The sequence below is a fragment of the Phocoena sinus genome, chromosome 1 (genome assembly GCF_008692025.1).
Source record: "Phocoena sinus isolate mPhoSin1 chromosome 1, mPhoSin1.pri, whole genome shotgun sequence".
Lineage (NCBI taxonomy): Eukaryota > Metazoa > Chordata > Mammalia > Artiodactyla > Phocoenidae > Phocoena > Phocoena sinus.
Genome location: NC_045763.1, coordinates 58,476,257 through 58,500,515, shown reverse-complemented (window position 1 = coordinate 58,500,515; position 24,259 = coordinate 58,476,257). Strand labels below are relative to the sequence as shown.

Below are 24,259 nucleotides of genomic sequence, written 5' to 3'. Positions count from 1 at the left end.
CCACATGCAGCCTATCTCAGAACAATGGAGTAGCTATGGGGGTGAAAAGACACCTGAATAACCTCACATGACCCTTGCCTCAGTCAGATGGTATCACTGGCAGCCAGTGCCTTCACGGGATTTGGGGCCAGGGGGCTCTTATTTCTCCAACAGAGAGAATAATGTTCAATATCCCATTTTGAACATCTCTCTATAGCTCTAGAGACATACATCCTTTTGCTTGCATCAAAGAAACATCTATCCTTTGCCTATGCCTACTGGCCACTTTCCATGAACCACTGTCCCTTTTGAAACAATCACACATAGAACATTCAAGTGATTTAAAAAATAATATTCACGTGCTAAAGATCGACACTTACAAAAAGTGAAATAATACATACCTATGTCCAACAATGTGAATGAGGATGGGAATGAAGAAGCACTCCCAAGACTATTGATAGCAGTAACCTTGGCTGTGTAACTAGATTCAGGTGATTCAGGGGTTAGGTTAATTCCAAGGTCCAAATGATCACAATAGTGATCATTACATTGCTTCTGCCAAGTTAAATTTTTGGGTCCCTTTAACCTGTAAATGAAAGACGATTGTGTTTAGCAAGATATTTTATGTGCTGTTGCCTTCTTAGCACAAAGGAACAAAATGTTCATATATTTAAAATTCCTCACATTTTTAAGGTCAGTTTTACTACTAGGGCATACACAATGGGAATATTTGTATTCTGTGGTCATAAATAGGACCATACTTCACCCCTCTCTTTTTTTTTGGTAGGACTGAGACTTTTTGACATTCGTATGGATGAGTAACCATCTCTACACTGTCTGAATTCCCAAAACCCTGGCTGACATCTTAGCTCCTTAGGACAGATCCAATCATCCAAAGGATCCATGGCCACCTTGGCATTTACTGCACAGAAATGCCAAATGCTAGTACAGACCAGAACCCTGAGCCCCACTGCCTTTTCCTTATCTCCTACTCACTTAGGCATAGTGCTACCAGCGGGATCTTTGGAGAGGATTACAGAATCAACTCCAAGGAAAAGAATCTCCCAGACTCTCTCTTTTTGTGAACTCTCAGGTCAGGCAAAGGTGCTTTAAAAAGAAACTCCTCCAAGGCAAATGGAATGCTGCCACAAAAAAGAGTCTATTTATAGACTCTAAGAGTCTATACCATGACCCTAAGAGTCCACAACTGCAGAAAAGGAAAGGGATATAATGCAGCCAGTTTAATCCTATAAAGCAGGGAAGAACGACTACAACATGGGCCTTGGATGCCCTGAAGAGAACTCTGAGTTAGTCACACTTTAGATGAATAAGCCAGTTTACTTGATGAACACTAGAATTTTTTTAAAGTATCTAATTATCTAGAGGTGTTTATTGCTTCTTCTCTCTGGTAAACTAGAACTGTTCAGTACTTCTAAATGTCATCTAAGAGAAGACCTACCAAAAAAGCTGCAAAAATACAGTCTCACTCACTGTAAAGTATAAGCAGTATAGAGGTGGGTGTCTTGTCCTCTATCCCAGGTGCATCTCACGGTCCCACGTTCTCCCTTCTGTATACAAGATAAGTTTTGAGGCTGTTCTGGAATAACTTTAAAATAAATAACAAAACCACCTATTTTTAAATAGCACACAGGTGATACTTCAATTACATTGGTTATTATTTGCCAACAAGATAACAATACTTCCCCTATGTCTCCTATACCCAGAGGAGCTGGGAGCCATTTCAGATCCCATGAAGTTCAAATTTGCCTCCTAGGCATGAATTTCTTCCAATAACCATGGCAATAATAGTGAATATGGATCAAACAATTATTATATGCCAAGTCCTATGCCTCAGTGTTTTATGTGTGGTTTTTCTCAATTGGAAATCATAGCAACTACATCAAGTACCTAAGACTTAGAGATGAAGTATCTTGCCCAAGATTACAAAACGATGAAGTGGCAGAATCAGGTCTCCAGCCCAGGAGTGGCTGACTTGAATCCAAGCCTTTCACCACCATATTTTACTGTTCTCCCTGACAGGTGAACATCCAGTGCTAGCTCCATTACCCCGGTTGATGATGAGTTTACCTTTTTAGAATGAAGCCCATTCAAATACTAGAAACGTTTGAAACTGAGGGGCTTTCTTTCTCCATTGACCTGAGATTTGTTGCCAAGGCACTTTTACCCACTGGCCCTTAGTCATGTCTTCCTGGGCTGTACCACCTAAATCTAATTTCTGCAGCATCACTTGGAGCACTTAATGAACATGTATAAATTAATTCTTTATGTACACAGACACTGAGAACCTTCCACGGGCTAGGCAGTGTTAGCTGTGGAAATGCAAAGGTGAACAAGGCAGGCATGGTCCCTTCTATCACAAGGTGTGTATTTTTAAATGAAGCCATTTTATAGTCAAAGACAGAACTCAAAGCTAGGAGTTTCTCAGATTTAATGGAGATAAGAGAAATACTCTGTTACTGGGTCATCTCCATTCTACCCTAATACTGAGACCCAGATGTAGACAGAGGCTTCCTTTGGGTGAGATAAAACAAGGGTACCACCGAAGCCCTAGACACTGTCTGCTCAGAAAAAAAGAAAGCTGTAATTGATGGAATAAAAGCTTTTTTTGTCCTTGGCACACACCATAGATCTGGGGACAGTAAGTACCCACTGTGTGATCTTGCCCAGATGAGCTTCTCAGAGCTTCAGTTTCTTCATCTATAAAGTGAGTAGAACAATATGTAGCTCATAGAGTTTTGTTTAATGGAATAATAAACTCTTTCTTTTCCTAGGATAATAGACTCATATGTGTATATATAGATATACATATATACATGTATACATTTATATGTATACTTTATACATCTGTATATACAACCGCTTATGACTAATACTATGTTAACTTTTCATTTTATGTACAACTTCTTGTTTATCTTGGAGGTAGTCATTTTCTTGTTTTTCCATTTGTTTAGTTTCTTTATTATTAATATAATTCCAAACTTTCAAGTCAATTATCTGAATCACTGTTCAACATACTCAGAAGCACTGAGAATTCTATTTGTTTCATCTGCTTGGAGACCAGTTTCCGGGAGCCTTGGGAACTTTCCAGTAAGATGGGTTTGCCTCTATGCCTGTACACAGCTATCTTTCTGGAACTGCCAGACCTCAGTGTCCTGGAAATTCCTTCTCTTTTTATTTTCCCTGTGTTGGATCTCCTGTTTCTTAGATCCAATGCTTTCTTCTTTCTTGATTTAATTACTTGTGCTGGTGGAGTATATCCTCCACTAGTTCCCTGGGAAAGGTTGCAGGAGAGGAAATATTTTGAACATGGCTAAAAATGTCATTATTCTACCCTCACACTTGACTGATACTTTGGCTGAGTATAGACTGTGCTTAATGGGGTCTCTTTTCTTTCATTCTTATGGATTCTCAAAGAAATCATAACTTCTGGGAACTTTTAGTTTTTATTTTGGGAAACATTTTTGAATTATTTCTCTGATAATTCTTATCTGTTTTTTTCTTTCTAAAAATCCCTAGTTTCATAGGTTGGACCTTCTTCTCTAATTTTGTATTTTATCTCCTATATTTTAAAACTCTTGATCCTTTTGCTCTAATATGAGGAAAAAAACCTCCTCAGTTTACATTTCTTCCCTCCTATTGAGTTTTTCATTTCCACTTATTTTTTGGTGGGGGGGATGTTTTTTATTCTCTGAATATTTCCTTTTTATAGCATCCTATTTTTGTTCTACATGCAATATTTGCTCTTAATTCCTAAGTGTATCAAGGATAGATTTTGTTTCTTAACATTTCTTCTTCCTGAATACATCTGTTTCTTCCACTTTGCTTCTATGTTTTGTTCCACATGTTTGTTTCAGTTTCTGTTCTCCATGTTAGGCATTTTCCTCAGATCCTTGTTTTTTTTTTTTTATTTTTTATTTTTTTTATTTTTGGCCACCCTGTGTGGCTTGTGGGATCTTAGTTCCCCAACCAGGGATTGAACCCAGGCCCTTGGCAGTGAAAGCGCTGAGTCCTAACCACTGGGCCGCCAGGGAATTCCTGGATCCTTGTATTTTTACTCATATATAGGAGGGGGAACGCTACATTATAGATTGGAGCTCTGTGGATATGTCAGTTGAGGGACATTTGTTGACTCTGGGTTTCACTCCAGGGTGATCTGACTAGGGTTTCTTAGGAACCTCTATTGCAAATAATTTTAGATATTTCCTCTTAGCCTGGTCTGATTTCCAGAAAAGGATTTTCTAATCTGCCAGGAGGAGGGTACAGGTCTGAAGGGAGCTATATGCCAACATCCTTTTCATCCTTCTGTTTTTCAGTGCATACCACCAATCTCAACTGAATGGGCTGAAACTAGCTCAGTGGCCCTCTGATACCAGGCCTCCAGGGCTATGCCATTGTAGAAAAGCAGCAAGTAACTGGATACATGAAATTGGGAAGGGAATCTGAGAATCTGTTTTTTAAATAGATTTTTCAATTAAAATCTCCCATTTTTATCCCCACTGCTACCCTCACTCCCAGCAGTATATGGTATCACCAATTTCTGTCTGTCTGGGGTGGGAGCTTCTGCATTAAATCAGGTTGCATCTTGAAGTTTCTCACTGCCAGCTGTAGGCTAAGCCAATTATCACTGGCCCACCTGTTTTCCAGCTTCCAAAACTTTGTTCCTGTGTCTCCCCTCCCATTCCTTTTGTCCTTTAGGGTTTGTGCCCCTAGAAAACTTTTTTTTTTTACTGCATCTTGGCTTTATTTCACAAGGAATGAAAGTAAATGCATGTGTTCAAACCAGCATCATTACCCTAACGCTTCATACAGTCTTCTGATGACCAAATGAGATAAAGTACCTGGCACTTTTGCTTAACGAAAAAGTTACTCACCCTCACCTTCACTCCTAAAAGTCTGCAGAGCATCTCATTTTAAAGACCACAGCTCTTACCCACAAATCAAGTCAACTTTCTCAGTGTGAGTTCCCTGGACCATGAAATCAAGGTGTCTACCTACTTCAGCCCAGGACTTGGTTTGGGCAGAGACTGTCTGTCCCAGGAGAAACCAGATGTGATTCTCTTCAATACAAATATATAATAGCCGATGCTAAGGAAAGGTCAGAAATCAAAGTCTCTGAAAATTAAAATGGTTTACCATGTAATGAATTGTTGTGCGTATTATCCTTATTATTTTTAAAAGCCCTACTTACTAGGTGAAATAAAAGGTCTTAGAAAAACAGCTTTCGGAAATATCAACAGCTAAACATATATTGAAAACAACTAAGCAAGGATCCATTGTCTTTCATTTATTTCCTTGATTGTCCAAGTAGTTAGTGGCCCAATCCTCTGAGGTTAGGTAGAGCACTGGTTGTTTAGTTACCGCACAATTTGGATGAGCTCCAGGCAGCAGAGCAGCACAAGCCCAGGAAGGGGCCAGAAAGAGAAGGCTTAAAGGCCATTCACCCATTCCCAGTTCTGAAGAACCGGTCAGCTTTATGACAGGCCCACTCAGAGTATGCAATGGCACTATGGGCTACTGCTTCTCACAAAAAAGAAAATGGGCTGCTCACTCCCTCACTAGATAGGTTTAAGCTTACTACACTGGGTGAAACCAACATTCATTGTGTCTCTTCTTGGAATGACTAGCCATACTCAGAAAAAGGTGTTGCTTCCAGTCAGTTCTTCACCTCGAAGGTGCTAAACTTGTTCAAAGAGCAGCCATTTGATAGTGTGGTTACCACCTGAGTATACAGCACAAGCAACATTCCAGCAGTGTCACCCAACTGAGCTGCACTGGGCAGACACCCCCCACCATCTCCCTAGATCTCCTGATGCTGCAAACTGTCACAGATGTATCCACAACCTCTGGATGGAAAAGTAAACAAATGAGGGCTTCCCTGGTGGCGCAGTGGTTGAGAGTCCGCCTGCCGATGCAGGGGACACGGGTTCGTGCCCCGGTCCGGGAAGATCCCACATGCCGCGGAGCGGCTGGGCCCGTGAGCCGTGGCCGCTGAGCCTGTGCGTCCGGAGCCTGTGCTCCGTGACGGGAGAGGCCACAACAGTGAGAGGCCCGCGTACCGCAAAAAAAAAAAAAAAAAAAAGTAAACAAGTGAAAAGGGGTTACATCACTCTCATGCACCTAAGCAAAGATAGGAAATGGAATGGAATGGCTTAAGGACATCTGCAAAGATACTGACTTTCAAGGCCATTGTTAGCCCCCTAAATAAGAAGAAAACACCTGCAGCACTGTGGACACCTGGAACTGACATCACAGGGCTGAGAATGTCTGATACCAATATGGTATGATGGGCTGTAAGATTGTGAATTACCTGGATGAAATATTCAGGTGTTCTGAGGACAAGGGAGGTGAGGACTAATGGTGATTTTAAGAAAAAATTTTCACTTTGTCTATAACCAATGCTTATACTTCCTTTCAAGAGAAATAGGCTCAGCACTCAGCATGCTGCACACATGAAGGAAAGAGTAAAACCGATGGAACTGCAACCCTAGCGCTCGTCACTTAAGTGCCTCCTTTGTGACCAGTACTAGGCTAAGCACTTTGCATACAAGGTGTCATCTAATCACTACAACCATCTTATGAGGTAGGTGTTAGTATCTTCATCACACAAATGGAGAAACCGAGACTCAGAGAATTGAAATTGTCTAAGAGTCCACTGCTAGTGGCAGTGTTGAGATTCAAAGCCTAGGTACGTTTCACTACACCACAGGCTATCAGAGCTGAGAGTACGTGACCCATAAGTGGTGTGAACAGGAGCCCCTGATCTGGAAGAGGAGTACAGGACCTAGTTTATGCCTCCGTGCCCACAAATGATTTGCTTAGACGTTTGCTTGGTGTTCTGCTCAATGCTTGTGGTTGACCTCCAGGAAGACCGCCTGGTACCGACCACCTTCTTATAGGTCACAGAGAAGAGGATGGAAGCCTCTTCCCTAGAAGAGGGAAAGAGACTCTTTCCATCCTGAAGAGTCTCACTGAGGTCTATGTCACTCTCTTTATGAGAGGGACCCTGTCCTTGCATCTTGGTCAGTCAGCCTACTGCAGCAATTCCTCCCACTCTTCTTATGCCTCTCACCTGCCCCTTCGGAGCTTCCCTGGATCCACAGAGGCACAGAGTGCCGTGGGATCGCTCAGGGCCTATATATGCTCACTGGCTTGCTGGGCTGGGCCTTTAAGGCTGCAGGCTGCAGGCTGCAGGAAGGTGTGCTGTTGGCTCACCCTGTGCACTGTGGCTCAGGCTGCAGACGCCAACTCTGACATCTTAGTTCTTTCTCCCCACGGCTGCGTGGAGGAGCCCACACACAGTGCAAGCAAGCAGTGCGGGGGAGTTGGTGCTCTGTGGGTGAACTCTGACCGATGGCAGACTGTTAATTCTTTCACGTGTCACTCTATCTCTATATGTTCTTTCTGGGGATGTCGCTACTGACCAAGAAACCAGCTGTATCTTCTGTTGATGCCAAGGCCAGCTCAGTCACTTAACCACCTCGTGTTTGCTCTGCTCCTTTCCTAGTTCATTCCCTCACTCTTGCTTCTCTAGAACTGTACAACTCCCCTCCCCCCATGAAGTCTTAGCACGTCAGTTTTGTCTCACGCAGTTTTCTAGAAAACCCAGGAAAAGATACTAAGTATGATGATAGTTCTCTCTTAACCTCTGCTAAGTCTGATAACCAGTGGTCAGGAGTGAGGTGGATGGAAGAACTATTTTTTGTGCATTAAGTCAGAGAGAGGAAAAGTGCTCAGCCTTGGGTATCAGCCTGGGCTGCATAAGTCAAAAGAGACATCTCTCTTCTTTTTGGGGGGCAGTGGCTTTGAACAATTCTCATAAGTAAGAAGGCATGAAGACTCAGCTGTGGAGAGCCATTTTCCTGCCATTGGAGCCCACGGGCAATAGGTAAATGGTCTTAATGGCCAAAAAGAGGAGCGAAAGAGAGAGGGGAGGAGAGGGGTGGAAAAGAGAGAAGGAAGAGGAGACTTACTAAATGTGATCCCAGTTCTATTGATTTCTGGACTTCTTACATTGAGGTGCTCATGTTACTATCAAGATTAAATGTATCCGGGACTTCCCTGGTGGCGCAGTGGTTAAGAATCTGCCTGCCAATGCAGGGGACACAGGTTCGAGCCCTGGTCCGGAAAGATCCCACATGCCGCGGAGCAACTAAGCCCGTGTGCCACAACTACTGAGCCCATGTGCCACAATTACTGAAGTCCACGTCCTAGAGCCCGTGCTCCACAACAAGAGTAGCCACCGCAATGAGAAGCCCGCACATCGCAAGGAAGAGTAGCCCCTTCTTGCCACAACTAGAGAAAGCCCACGTGCAGCAACAAAAACCCAATGCAGCCATAAATAAATAAATTTATATTAACAAAAAGATTAAATATATCCTTGTGGTGGGAGAAGAAAGAACACTGTCTTCTACTTGGATTTCTGCTTAATCATGACGAATACAAGAAGATCACCAATTTTTAGGAATTCAGGATGGAATGCTCACCACCAACGGAGATCTCTGCCCCACATATTCGAATCTCGTCATTACTGCTACAGGCCAGTTTGCAGACAAACAGGGTTGTACCCAGGGGAAGACCTGTGACTTGTGAGCTGAGTGAGTGACCATGCTGAAAATAGATTCTTCTGTCAAACTTGTAGAGGATTAACTTGTTAAAACTGGAGAATTGCAAGCAGCCTTGTTTGGTCTTCAAAGAGCACGAAATGTTGACAGCTGACCCAAGTGAAATTACATGGGAAGGCTGCACAGTCACATCCCCTCTCTTGCACACATCTGCAATAAGACACAAATGCAAAAGACATAAGATGGCATATAAGAAACCCACTGCAAGATGGAGGGTTTGTGTAATTCCCCAAAGCTGGATAAAACTAACCCTGTCAAATGATGGAAATATACATAAGCTACATTGCTCTGGCTGTATTGGTGAAGCACAATGAGGAGAGAAGGCAACCATATTAAAGTCTAACTGTATTTTAATTAAAATGTACATCCTTCTCAAAACAGTAATACTATAACCAGAACTATAAATAGGAAAGTGGTGAGAAAATAGGGTTGGAAGAACATTCAGGAGCACAGTTCTAGGAAAAACCAATCTCTCTTATATGCAAATTATTCACCAGACTACTAAAAATCACTTCCCAGAATAAATCACATTTGTTTCCATCCCCACTTATGATTTATAACACTTACTTCAATACTCATACCAAAATGATTAACAAGCTATTAGAAATGTTTAAAAGGCTATTACAAATGTTAAAGGGCAGATTTGGGAATAATTCCCTCTCTTGCTATATTAGAGGTATAAAGTATGTGTAATCTATTATTTTATAACAAAGAGAAAATATTTAGGGGCTCTGTATGTGTAGTTTGCATCAAGGATGGAAATCAAGTCTTACCATGGTATTCCTTCAAGATGTAAGACCCTAGGTAGGATGAACCATTGCCCAATACAGCTAATACGAAATCACATGAATGTATTCTTCTTTTAAAAAGAGTTCTCCATATTATTTTCTATATGCCAGGTCCCACAATAAACTCTTAAAGAGAGGTCATTCTTACTCTCTAGGAGGTTTTGTATATGTAGATACGACAACTAATCAGAAATTAGCAGTTTTGGGTAGTACTCACTACTGCTGATGAAAAAAAGAAAAAAAAAACCTCAGAATTATAGACTCACCTTGAATTTTTAGATGTGATATAAAGCCTCCACTGAAAGCCTTTTTTGGTAATTATCAGATTGCTTGGATCAACTACCATAAACAAATTGGTAAAAAAGTTATTCAAATCAAATAAAGGAAATACTGAATTCTGAAAAGTTTCCATTTTTATTTTCAGAACTAAGTCTCTTTCTCTCTCTTATCTTACTTATATTTTTGTTTTCTGTTTCTTTGATCCTAAGGGGCCAGAAAGTAAAAAATAAGATGCCAATAAAAACAGCAAAGAAAATGCCAGCCATTATTTTTTTAGCGGAGCTGAATCCATCCATGAATACCCTCTGTTAAAATGCACTATAATGTAAAACATTCATTCATGATGCCTAGCTTGATACCTAGCCATTTTGTTAAAAGGAAAAGATATCATTGGACTCTTAATCATTAGTATTAATGAAATAAAATACATATTAGCAACAGACATAGAACCAGACTTATCCACTTAAACTTGACAGAAGATTGACTACAAAAGACCAACTACCAGAACATTTACCACAAATGCATATTTCATCTATAACTGAGAATTTAAACCAAAAATCCCTCCACAGATTAAATTACAGAAATATCTTACCTATTTTTGCTTTAACTAACAGCCACACGACAATAAAAATAAGTGCCAATGGGCACCCGTTAACTGTATGTGCCATGAACAGTCAACTCTGGGATACACCTCTGTATTTTTCCTTGTAAAAGAAGACAAATTCATTCATGTTAAATACATTCACAAAATACCAGAACCAATACTATTCAGAGGGCTTAAAATGCCCCTTTAATTTTCTTCACGTTGTTAAGATTTTTTTGTTTTTAATGAAGTTTACCTTTAAAACTAGTAAACTGAAAATCTTAGCCACCTCTAACCCCCATGTCATTTAAGCTTCTTGGGGTCAGCAAAGGGTGGGGGAAGAGATCTGGCCTTTGGAGTCCTTTAGAACTGGTTTAAATACTTTGAGACTATTGGGCAAGTTACTTAACCTTCTGAGCTTCAGTCTCACACAAAACTTTTTTCTTCCAAACAGGGCTGCATCATCATAGTCAAACGCAGTAGTATTAAATTCCAAGAGTAGTGAGAATTTCTTTCTTTTTATTAATTTTTAAAATTTAAAGTCTTTTACTGAATTTGTTACAATATCGCTTCTGTTTTATGTTTTGGTTTTTTGGCCGCAAGGCATGTGGGATCATAGCTCCCTGACCAGAGATGGAACCCACACCCCCTGCTTTGGAAGGCGAAGTCTTAGTCACTGGACCACCAGGGAAGCTCCAGTAGTGAGAATTTCTGATCTAGTTATGTGTAACAGGAGATTAAAAAGTGGCTCATAGGCCCGTAAGCCATGGCCACTGAGCCTGTGCATCCAGAGCCTGTGCTCCGCAACGGGAGAGCCCACAGCGGTGAGAGGCCCGCGAACCACAAAAAAATAAAAAATAAAAAAAATAAAAAAATAAATAATAAATTTTTTAAAATGGCTCATAACCACACACACCCTGCCCCCCCACCAAGAATTCAGTGAAAGATTGATCTCTTTGGCAGTAAGAAAAGAATTCCAAGGGTTCTTAGGGGTCTGTTTGGGTTTTCTATAGAAGTTCAATTTTGTTTGTTTGCTTGTTAATTCATTATTTATTTATTTTACTGAGTATTTTTACCTTGAATGATTTGGAAAACACAAGCTGGTGATTTCTGTTTGTTTCCAACTTTAAACTTAAGGAATGGCTTTAGCAAATCCCTAAATTCTATTAAAGGTGGGCCAGAAATTCATGAAGCAGGCTGAAAAGCTGTGTGATGTTGGGCCACTGGCAACCAGCCAATGCAAATGTTCACCTCGCATTCCCATACCTAGAAATGGGCCAGAACGTACTGGAGAGCCTCAGAAAAATTCACTTATTCATTCAACAGTGATGGCTACCTTTCATCTGCCAGGCACCGTGTTAAGTGCTAGAGATACAACAGTCCTGCCCTAGTGGGCTTCTAGAAAGTGTCCACTTGTTCTTTCCTTTTTTGCGGTACACGGGCCTCTCACTGTTGTGGCCTCCCCCGTTGTGGAGCACAGGCTCCGGACACACAGGCTCAGTGGCCATGGCTCACAGGCCCAGCCGCTCCACGGCATGTGGGATCTTCCCGGACCAGGGCACGAACCCACGTCCCCTGCATCGGCAGGCGGACTCTCAGCCACTGCACCACCAGGGAAGCCCCACTTGCTCTTTTGACTCCTCTGCCTCTAACCCAATCATCACTCAGGGAAGCCCCCAAATAATATCAGCATCTTTTCAATAATCTTTGCTGGTGGCTCTTCCTCCTCCTCCTGTTAGGTCTTGGAGGACCTCAGTGTACTCAAGACATTTTTGTCTCTATTTCTAGTCTCTCCCGAGGGATCTCCTCTGGTCACCTGGCTCTAGATACCATCTGTATGCTAAAGACTCTCCGATGCTTATCTTCAACTCAGACATTGCTCTGAGCTCTAGTCTCATACGTATGTCTCCTTGGCAACACTTCTTGGACATCTAAGAGACTGCTCAATATTAACATATTCAAATTGAATTTTTGGTCTCTCTTCTCCAAACTGGTTCTTCCTCCAGCCTTTTCTACCTCCGTGAATAACATTTTTATCCCCTGAATTGCTCAAAAACCTAGACGTCATCCTCGATTCCACCCTCTCTCATGCCCCACAGCCAAACCATCACTAAGTCCTGTCAATTTTATCTCCTGAATACATCACAGATCAGTCCACTTCTCTCCATTTCTACCATCCTCATCCCAGTCCAAACCACTGTCCTCTCTCCCCTAGATGACTGCAGTAGCTCCTTAATGTGCCTCTCCATCCATCTTTGCCCCTTTCTAAGTCATTTTCACATAGCTGACTACCTTTTAAAAACATACATCAGATTATGTTACCTGCTTCATATCACCTCTATTTAAAACCCGTCAACAGGGCTTCCCTGGTGGCGCAGTGGTTGAGAGTCCACCTGCCGATGCAGGGGACACGGGTTCGTGCCCCGGTCCGGGAGGATCCCACATGCCGCGGAGCGGCTGGGCCCATGAGCCATGGCTGCTGAGCCTGCGCGTCCGGAGCCTGTGCTCCGCAACGGGAGAGGCCACAACAGTGAGAGTCCCGCGTACCGCAAAAAAAAAAAAAAAAAAATCAACAGGTCCCCATTGCTGTTAAAAAAAAAATCCCAAGTCCTTACCATACATGACTCTCTCAGCCACTGCATGGCTTCATGTCTCCTATCTTGCCACCATCATTTGCTCTACGTTTTTGCCTTGCCAGCTCTGCTTCATTCACACTGGCCTTCAGACTGTTCCTTGAGCAAGACATGCCCTTTGCTGCTCCGGGGACTCTGCGCTTTTCATTTCCTCTGCTAGAATCCTCTTCCCCTGGCTCTTCTTAGTGGCTGACTGGCTTACATCTCTCAGACCTCAGATCATGTGTCACTTCCTCAGAGAGCCCCTCCCCGACCACTCAGCTAAAGTGGTCTTGGCCATCTCCTTTCTACTCATCACCTTATTTACTTCATGATACAATCTGTAACTATCTTATTTATTTATTTGATTGTCTTATTTGTCATCTGCCTTTGTGCTAGAGTTTAAGCCACCATGAGAGCAGGAACTTTGACTGTCTTGCTCACTGCCGTATGCGAGCACTTGGCATTGGGAAAGAGTACTCAATATGTCTTTTTTGAACGAGAGAAGGGAAGGAGGGATGGAGGGGCTATAGACAATTCCCTATAAACGTCCCTGTGGTAGGCAGCATAATGGCCCACCAAAGATGTCCATGCCCTAATCCCCAGGCCTGTGAATATATTATGTTGCACAACAAAGGGACTTTGGAGATGTGACTAAAGTTAGGGACCTTGAGGGGAGGAGGTTATCCTGGACACCCAGATGCGCCCCATCTAATTACGCGAGTCCCTAAAAGTGGGTGAGGGAGGCAGAAGGGTCGGTCAGACAGCTGTAGAGCGAGGACTGTGCTGCTGCCTTTGAAGATGGAGGGAGGGGGTTATGGGCCAAGGAAGGTGGTGCCTCTGAAATCTGGAGATGACCCTCAGCTCACAGATACTGTAAAATGTATTCTCTGGGTCTTGGTTTAAAATGTTTGAGAAACACTGATCTAAATTGAAATCCAACAGTTTTGCTCTCTCTAAATCATGAAGGCCCAGGTCATGGCACACAATAGCTTCTGTGAGCTAATTCCTGTCTTCATTACCAGCCACATCCACCACTGATGACACTGTTGTCTAGTAACACTGAGCTGCACATCCCATGCCAATACATGCTTCTGTGTCTTTGTTCATGTTATTCTCTTACCTTTCCACTGTTCTTAGACTGGCTAAGTCTTTTTTTTTTAGTGAATGGTATTTTTTTTAATTTATTTAATTTATTTTTGGCTGTGTTGGGTCTTTGTTGCTGTACCCGGGCTTTTCGCTAGTTGAGGCGAGCAGGGACTACTCTTTTCTGCGGTGCACAGACTTCTCACTGTGGTGGCTTCTCTTGTTGTAGAGCACGGGCTCTAGGAGCGCGGGCTCTAGAACGCAGGCTCAGTAGTTGTGGCGCACGGGCTTAGTTGCTCCGCGGCATGTGGGATCTTCCCGGACCAGGGCTTGAACCCATGTCCCCTGCACTGGCAGGCGGATTCTTAACCACTGCGCCACCAGGGAAGCCCCAGATTGGCTAAGTCTTACTCATCCAGCCCAACTCAGCTCCGGCACCTTCTATTCAGTCATTTATTCAACAAATATATATTTAGCCATTGCTATGTGCCAAGGACTTGGGAGAGAGTGGAGAAAAAGACAGACAAGGTTTTAGGTTTCATGGAACCAACATTCTGGAGAAGGTAGACAAAAGACAAATAAATAACAAACAGATACCTTCAGATAATGACGAAAGAATAAGAGAGGCTAAGGGGAGAGAGAACCCGAGGAGGAGAGAAGCCAGTCAATGAAGGTGTTTCTAGGAGGTGAAACTTGAGCTGAGATTGGCACAGGCCAGACAAAGACTCAAAAAGACTTCCTGACAGAATAAATGTTGAGTGCAAAGCCTGGAGGCAAAGGAACAAGCTTGCTGTGGTTGAGGCATAGAAATAAGGTCAGGGTAGCTGGGGAAAGTGACTCTGGGGAAAATGGTATGAAATGAAATTTGAGAAGAAGGTAGGAGCCAGATCTACCATGGGCTTGTTTGCCATGGAAGGGAGCCTGGATTTTACTCTCCAATCTATGGGAAACCATTGGTATATCATTAGAGGTTTTATTTATTTATTTAACTGGGTTTTAACTAGGGTATCACAAGATATGAATTACATTAAACACACACACAAATACAAAAGCAAACAAACAGAAAAACTAGTCTTGGCTCTGTGTATGGAGGCTGGAGTAGAAGCAAGCAGACCAGTTAGGAAGCACCTGGGGAGGCCCAGGTAGGAAATGATGGTGATGTGGACCACAGTGATAGCAGCAGAGATGGAAAGAAGTAGCCAGATCTTAGCCTTATTGATGTCTTCAGGTAGACTGAAGCCTCCTACTAGTATCTTCATAGCATCCTGGCATCCTCCTATCTTAGCACCTGTTGTATTAAATAGGACTAATTTCTTCTGGTATCAGCTTGTCTCCTCCATTAGCTTGCAAGTTCCTCATGGGCAGAGGCCACAATCCGTAGCACATTAAAGGCATGTGCTGAACTGAATGAAATTTAAATGGTTTTTCTGTTTTTTACTTCTGGTTTAGTTTAATATAACTACAATACATTAAAAGTACATTAAATCTTATTCTGCTACATGGTGTTCGACATCATTAATAAGTCTTTTTTTATTGTAGCTACCTTAGTTTAGTTTAAAATTCGTTAGTTTTCATTAAGCCTTGGAATATTCTGGCATAAAGGAAATTATGGATTGAATTAGAAGATAACTGAATGAACAGATATATAGGGATTAAATAGGTTTCTGCTTCTTAACTGCAAAGGGTATCTACAGGGTATCTTTCAATGTGCCTTGCAACTTATGAAGCGATAACATTCTCCAAATAGTAAAATATTCAATAGTAAAACATTACTTGGTTATTATAAGAATTTTAAAAATGTATATATCTGAAATATGTATATATATGATAGATATATACACACACCTATATATGAAATAGGCAAAATAGAGGATAAATTTGAGTTTATATAGTACATTGATTCAAACACAAACATGCTCATTTCCTCTGAATGACCAGATAAAATAGCTGCTTCATGTATAAGAAACTCAGAACCCCAAAGACCTTCAAGTAAATGAGGTATCTTCCAATAAAATGAAACCTCCTATCAACTGTAAACATCCTTCATACAGTCTGCCTGGAGGGTCAATATTAAAACTACAACTCTGTCTTGAATCAGAAAATCAAAGAGTGTGCTATGTCACTGACTCATCACTCAAGTGGTGACAATTTCCAGACAGTGAAAACAACATCTCAATGAGGGGGGCGGGGACCAGCCAGAAATAAAGCAACTGGCAGGAGGGCAGAGACAATTCCCCCTCAGTGAGCCTCTCTTTCCCCACTTCTCCAAGAAGCACAAAATAAACAGCTAAAATCATATTTGACTAGGCTAGGAAAAACCCTTACCACAGGTGGTAATTTCATGTAGGCAAGAACTCTTCCTACTTCCACATCACTTTTCTTCTGTAGCACCATAGTAAGCTCAAGGGGCAGCATGGTATTGTGGAAAAGAAAAGGGCTAGTGAATCTCAGTTCTACTGTGTGCTGTTAACTGTCAGGGGGCCATTTCCTCATTCATGCAATGAGTTCAGGAATACCTACCTAGACAAAGTTACTAGGAGGATGAATATGCCAGTGTCATGGACCCATGAGAATACCTAGCACAGGGTAGGCACTCCACTGAGGCTAGCTCCCATTTTCCCTTCTGGGTCCAGCTTTTGTATCTCTTTTCTAAATCGTTTACGACTTTCAACGTATTGGAATTGTATGTTTTGTTAGACAAGGTAAAAGGTCATATGTTAGGCAGTCTTAGCCCTGGCTATCAAAGAATTTAATAACTCAGAGGAGGAAGGAACCTCAAAGGTTAGCCAATAATTACCATGTCCTACTGCTCCTTTCCCCTCCTAAAAGCTGACATTTGAGTCTGGGCCACCAGAGAACAACCAAGTGATTGTTCTGAATGTGCATTAAGGCTGTCTGCCTTATAAATACGTGCCGTTAATTACCCAGTTGACGCAATGAGGCAGGGTACAAAATCATTCTCTTCTGCCAGCAAAGCTACTGACAGACATATCTTACTGGTGGCAGATCAGTACAGAGACAACACTTTGGAGGTCATGTATTCTACATTCCTCATTTTTTTTTTTTTTGCGGTACGCGGGCCTCTCACTGTTGTGGCCTCTCCCATCGTGGAGCACAGGCTCTGGACGTGCAGGCTCAGTGGTCATGGCTCACGGGCCCAGCCGCTCCGCAGCATGTGGGATCTTCCCGGACTGGGGCACGAACCCCTGTCCCCTGCATCGGCAGGTGGACTCCCAACCACTGCGCCACCAGGGAAGCCCTACATTGCTCATTTTATATACAGATAAACTGAGCCCTAGAGAAAACAAGGGACTTGCCAAAGGTCCAAAGGTCACATTAATAGCAGAATCCAGATCAGAACAGAGGTGTCCCAATTTCTAATCCAAGATTACTTCTAGCAGGTAAGATTGCTTCTGATCAGTTGCAACTATAGCAGCATAAAACGAGAAATAACGCTAATATTAACACTGCCCTTAATACTAATGCTACAGTTTGTTGATCTTTTATTATGTTTGATGTACATTACATACAATCTTTATGATACCCATCTAGTAAAGCACTTACAATGACTAATGCTTTAGTTTTCAGAAGGTTGAATCACCCACCTCCCTCAAAAGAAGGTCAAACAATAAAACCCAGTGTACATACAATAGTAACCATCTCTAATGATCTATTCCACTCTGAGGATGGAAGAGGAAAATCAGGTCCACCAAGTAGCTAACTTGCAACTCAGCCACTGGAGCCAACCTTCTCTTCCCCATACCTTTCCATGGGCTATGTCATGAAAAAGAAGAGTTTCCTGACCAAAGCATCATCTCCTTTTTGCTTCTGAGTCTACCATTTGTTGAAAAAATCGAACAAGCCATAACATGGACAAACCCTGGCCTGCCAGCCTCAGATCATCAAATCACCCCCTTCATAATGTCATGTCAGATGGCTTAAAGGGGAAGGAAAGTAACCACATCAACCCCTTCTGCTTTTTCTTCTTTCTAGCCAACAGTTCCAACCCCCATTACATGAGCCGAATTGGACGCACACCTGTTTTCCTTTCTTATGCAGCTGCTGAGGCTCTCTTGAACCTTCTCTCATCTCACTGGTTAGCATTTGTAGTCCTAATTTTACCCATTTACAGGAACTTTCTTCTCTTGCTTGAATTCAGGAGACTTCTGAAGTTTGGGTCCCTCTCTCTCTCTTTTTTAAATTTTAGGGTGTTTTCTCCTTTCCCGCTTTATGACCTCTTTATAATTTTTCTTAACAAAGATCCCCTTATGCTTTTTCCCCTTCTTTCCTGTTTTTCTGGAATGTTCTGTCAGACCTATTCGTCTCTATTTCCAATTCAGATATATCACCCTGGACATAATATACTGGCTCCTGAAATGTTGTGTGTAAACAAATTACATTTAAAATGCATTAGGGAATCTTATCAGGCCCCAACCCCAGAGTCATGTGTACTGTGAACTGTCTTATAAATTGAACAAGCATTCCTACAATAGAGCAATAAACAGGAAATAAAGAAAGAAGAAATAAGACGTGGATGGAGTCTTGAAGAAACAAGGTACTTTCAGATCAGTTGGTGTTATTTGCTATGTTTTTTCTTTCTTCGATTAGCTTCACAAGGCTACAATTTTCATGGCACTTGTTCAATTAAGTTTCAACAATCCAATCTTCTCTAATTTCACTCTCTGCATCCTTCAATAGCTATAAATAAAATAAGCCATCTTTTACTGAAAAGGATGATATACTGGAAAGAGCCTGGTATTTAGGGCCAGAGGATCATCCTGGGGTCAGGTGTCATCCTGGTTTCTCCACTTCTACCTGTGTCATCATCACAAGTAACTCTGAAAAAATGGCAATCCACATTTATTGAGAAAATTAGATCTCTTTCACTAACTTTTCTTCCTTAGCTTATTGGAAAAGTCTCTCCTTTGACACATTTAACCTTGAAGTCTCTATTCATGGACAATGGCATGGGAGTGGCAGGTTTATCCTTGAGTCTTGTAAAATCCTGGCAAGTTTTGTAGCTTCAACCCCTGAGTCTTTTCTTAGAGCTATAAGGCATTAAAAGTATTAAAGCACATTACAATTACTTTGTTTTAAGAGTTTTCTCGGAATTTCACAACTATCTTAATATAATTGGAGGCACCCTGGGTCTAGGGGGCAGACAAAGACTAATGATCACCATGCTACAATATTCCTCAAGGTTTCTTCTATAAACTAAAAATTCAACCGAAATCTCGACACTAATAATCCCATATCTCAGCACCTCTGCCTGTTTTACTTAATATTTTCCTTTTCTTCTGCATATTACTGCAAAAGGGATGTAAATTAAGATTCTAATCTTAATAATCTTTTATAGGCATTTACTTAGCAATTTATCACAATGCAGAGCATGTGACTGAGTTGTTAACATTTGGTCTTCTACTAAATAAAGTAACTATTGGTATCTCTATTCTGCAGGTGGAGAGATCTGCAAGTTGATCACGATAATACAGAAAAACCAGAAGTAAATTCAGAATTAGATAAATTAGAACTACCTTCCATGCTTGAGTTTCCTCAATTGTAAAATAAAAATAAAAATAGCACCAAACTCACGGGATTATTGTGGGAGTTAAATGAGAAGCTCTTAGCAAAGTGCCTGGTATATAGAAAGAGCTCAATAAATACTATCATCCATTATTATTATTATAAGAAAAAAGATAATATCATTTACTTATCAAGGACATTGTTAGAATTAAGCTAGACAGCCTTGCTTTTTGACCTCTCTCTTGGCCCATTCATCTGGCTCATCACTGAAGAATTAATTTGATTAAAACTAGATCCCATACCTCCTTCATAAAAGGTGACTTCATGCCACTTATAATTTATGACATACTAAGTGTTCTCATAATTATTGTCTTCCTAAACAGTTTTAACTTTTTTGAGGACAGGAACTGAGACTTACGTTTCTTTATATTACAATGACCAGCACAACGTCTTGAACATAACAGATGTTCAATACATATTTATACTTTAAAAACACATTGTTACCATTAGCAAAGAACACCACAATGTTCCAAGAACGAAGGAAATTGGACAAAGCTTCTTTGGGATTTGGCTTTCTTTCCAGATTAGCCTGCACAAATGTACATGCAGAAGTTGAGAGCAGTGCTGTGAGTGTAATTGCAAAGATGACAAATAATTGGCCAAAGAACAAAGCAGGTACAATTAAAAAAAAAGTCCACAGTTGAGAAATGATGTACATCTACTGTACTTACAGGATTCTTCTCCCATAAAAATCTCACATCTGCTTTAGAATTTTTTCCACACTAGAACTCATTCTAAGGTAAGAAAGATTCAAAGCTTGCCAAAATTTGGGAATTTATGTAAACATCATGACAGTCAAGAAACATGATACATGATAAAAGAATGCTGCAAACTCTTTTAGAGCCTTTTGTGCCCAAGAAAGTGACAGTAATGAATTGAGAATTTCACATTAAAATGGAGGGAAAGAGTATCAGCTCTCAGACACTAAGATCCTTTCAGTTATATGCTGGACAGAGAAACAGGGCACTGTACCATTCCTTGTTAATGGGAACCAGAATCTAATGTTTGTTTGCCCAAGTGGAGGTGGATATAATGTTTTGAGTCAGAGGTGCAAAGGCAAGGAGCACAGAGTCTGGAGCCAAAAACCTGTAACTCACTACCTCTGTGAAAGTGTGAAAGTTTCCACATCTGTAAAACGGGAATACTTATAACCAGTTCACTGAGTTTCTAAAGAATTATAGAGGATAACAGTGATACCCAAGGGCCAAGTCCATAGTAGGTGCTCAACGAAGACTTTTATCCACACAGGATATACTCCTAGGGGATTGTAACAGACATTCGGAGTTTTGCCTTGTTCTTTAGAGATACCAGGAAAAAACTTTTTGTATGCATTTGCATTGCTATTCGTAAAACCTGGATCTAATCGCAGGGATACTTAATCTCCTCCAATGTTTGTATTTTACTGCCCCTCAACCAAGTGAAAAGAACCTCTCTAAAGAGACATTTCACAGATGAGAAAAGCGACTGGCCAGGCGGCTCGCCCCAGAGCATTCTGCTAGTGACTAGACAGGTGGGGACTCTGCGTCTACAGAGGCCCCAGGAAAGTGCTGCGGAGAAAGGGACAATTCACCCCCATGCAAGACTAAGTAAGACTCCTCCATATCTTATTCACAAAAGATCCACTTCCGAGCCGCGAGTCACGCCCGTGGGCCTGGACCCAGGCTGGCCCCTGACGGGTACCCGCTGCCGTTTCCAGACACCAGCCCTCCCCTCCTCACGTTCCCACCGTTCTGCGAACGCCTTGGAAACTCAATCTGAGCGCCCCTCCGCTCCATCTGGCCAACCGCGACCCGGCACTCTCAAGCGAACGTCCAGCCCACAGTGAGGACCCAGATGAGCAGAGGCCGCCCCCAAACCCCCTCCCCGGGAGAAGCGAAGCACGAAAGCCGGGGGTCCCAAGCGTCCGCGCCCCACCGATTCCCCGGCCACTCACCGCGCGTCTCCAGCCCGCGGGCCCGCTGCGGGGCGGCGCGGAGCCGATGGCCCGGGTGCTGCGGGACGCACGTGCGGCGCAGGCAGTGTGCGCTCCGGGCGTTCCGGTGCCCATGCGCGCCCCGCCTGTGACCCCGGGGTGGGCGCTCCGGCGGCGCAGGGGCGCGCGCGGACGTGAGTCGGGCGGCGCCCGGGCCGAGGAGAGGGATGTGGCCGTGGTCGTCGGCAAAGGGAAAGCGGCTGCACTGTCAGCTGTCGAAGCGGGCCGGCCAGGGTCCGGTTCCGCTCCTGGCGGGCTGTGCCCGTGCCGCCCGGAGCAAGGTAATTACCGCGGCACACGTCGGGTTCCCCTTCTATACAAGGCGGGTAGGGAAAGCCTCGCTCCTCAGCCGGGGTGGTGAGGTGAATTAAGCACCAGGGTATGAAAAGCACGGCCGAATCATGTTCTCGCCCTTCACCGCCACAGGGAAGCGGCACTTCATTGACACTCTGTAGAGAACTTTCCTCAGAGATGTTCTTCTGTGCTTGCCCAGCACTTACCACACCCTAGTGCTGCGGTCACCAAAGCGGGCTGTGTGTAAGACTGGATGTGAGAAGAAAGTGCTAGAACTTTCATTTGTGTTTGTAACTAAAAAGTAAGAAAGAATTCACATTAAATAGGTGGCATGACCCTGACTCTAAATGGTCCCATGTTCCATATGTTATAAGTGGGATTCTGAGGGAAGAGGGAAAACTGTCCAAAATGCAGAGGGGATGACAGCGGTGCTTTTACTTATGACAATACTTCATTGATGCTAGGAATTCAACTCTAAGACGTACTATTTTTTTGTGTGTGTGTGTGGTACTTGGGCCTCTCACTGTTATGGCCTCTCCGTTGCGGAGCACCGGCTCCGCACGCACAGGCCCAGCGGCCATGGCTCACGGGCCCAGCCACTCCGCGGTATGTGGGATCTTCCCGGACCGGGGCACGAACCCGTGTCCCCTGCATCGGCAGGAGGACTCTCAACCACTGCGCCACCAGGGAAGCCCCGTACTATTTTTTATACACTAGTAAGAAAAAGAACTGTCTTATAAACTTGTGACATAATGCTTTCTTGTCACTTAGAATATTTTTAATTGAAATTTTTATTTTTAAAAAATTTATTTATTTATTATTTTATTTTATTTATATTTTGGCTGCGTTGGGTCTTCGTTGCTGCGTGGAAGCTTTTCTCTGATTGCCGCGAGCAGGGGCTACTCTTCGTTGAGGTGTGTGGGCTTCACATTGTGGTGGCTTCTCTTGTTGAGGAGCATGGGCTCTAGGCACGTGGGCTTCAGTGGTTGTGGCACGTGGGCTTCAGTAGTTGTGGCCCATGGGCTCTAGAGTGCAGACTCAGTAGTTGTGGCGCACGGACTTAGTTGCTCCACGGCATGTGGGATCTTCCCGGACCAGGGCTCAAACCCATGTTCCCTGCGCTGGCAGGCAGATTCTTAACCACTGCACCACCAGGGAAGCCCCTAAAATTTTTATGTTTTAAAAAATATCCCTTTTATATTTATTAGACATATGTGTTTGCTATCAGTCTTGCTCATTTGAAAAGAAAAAGGAAAATAGAAGCAAAATAAATTTGGTTAAAATATTCTTTAGATACATTCGCGTTCAGTCTGCAACATTCCTGATGACTTTTTTGTTTCACTCAATATCATCTTCAGTGACATGAGTATTAATAAAACCACATTTCTTAAAAGAATGTCCCAATGTTACCTCTGGGATGTTCTTCCCTTCCACTGAAACCAATCCAGGCTTGCTGAGTATGTGCAGAGCCAACTCCATCACCATACTGTTTGGGCAGTAAGCATAAGACACCTCCCAATTTCTTTTTAATAGATCGTTATTGGAGTATAATTGCTTCACAATACTGTGTTAGTTTCTATTGTACACCAAAGTGAATCATCCATATGCATACGTATGTCCCCATATCCCCTCCCTCTTGAGCCTCCCTCGCATCCTCCCTATCCCACCCCTCTAGGTCATCTCAGAGCACGGAGCTGATCTCCCTGTGCTATGCTGTTGCTTCCCACTAGCTAACTATTTTACATTTGGTAGTGTATATATGTCTATGCTACTCTCACTTCGTCAAGGCTTCCCCCTCCCACCCCATGTCCTCAGGTCCATTCTCTATGTCTACATCTTTATTCCTCCCCTGCAACTAGGTCCATTAGTACAATTTTTTTTTTAGATTCCATATATATGCATTAGCAAATGGTATTTGTTTTTCTCTTTCTGACTTACTTCACTCTGTATGACAGACTCCAGGTCCATCCACCTCACTACAAATAACTCAATTTTGTTTCTTTTTATGGCTGAGTAATATTCCATTGTATATATGTGCCACATCTTTATCCATTCATCTGTCAATGGACACTTAGGCTTCTTCCATATCCTGGCTATTGTAAATAGTGCTGCAGTGAACATTCTGGTACATGTCTCTTTTTGAATTGTGGTTTTCTCAGGGTATATACCCAGTAGTGGGATTGCTGGGTCATATGGTAGTTCTATTTTTAGTTTTTTAAGGAACCTCCATACTGTTTTCAATAGTGGTTGTATCAATTTACATTCCTGCCAACAGTGCAGGAGGGTTACCTTTTCACCACACCCCTTCCAACATTTATTGATTCTAGATTTTTTGATAATGGCCATTCTGACTGGCGTGAAGTGATGCCTCATTATAGTTTTGATTTGCATTTCCCTAATAATTAGTGATGTTGAGCATCTTTTCATGTGCCTCATGGCCA

At 42.5% G+C, this 24,259-nt stretch overlaps 1 protein-coding gene across 4 annotated transcripts in view; it reads right to left on the bottom strand.

The window, feature by feature from the left end:
- IL12RB2 (interleukin 12 receptor subunit beta 2) overlaps positions 1-21,619 on the bottom strand; it is an 80,678-nt gene extending 59,059 nt beyond the window's left edge. The window contains exons 1-5 of one of the 4 annotated variants that reach the window (XM_032652646.1): positions 21,486-21,619; positions 10,281-10,392; positions 8,484-8,771; positions 1,471-1,585; positions 381-565 (exon numbers count right to left, since the gene is read on the bottom strand). In XM_032652646.1, coding sequence (XP_032508537.1) covers positions 381-565; positions 1,471-1,585; positions 8,484-8,771; positions 10,281-10,356 — 664 coding nt within the window. In that variant the 5' untranslated portion in view covers positions 10,357-10,392; positions 21,486-21,619. Of the gene's footprint in view, positions 1-380; positions 566-1,470; positions 1,586-8,483; positions 8,772-10,280; positions 10,393-12,886; positions 13,032-21,485 lie in introns of those variants that run through there. The other 3 variants (XM_032652655.1, XM_032652663.1, XM_032652673.1) reach the window with 3 other exon arrangements.
- Positions 21,620-24,259: the final 2,640 nt, after the last annotated feature.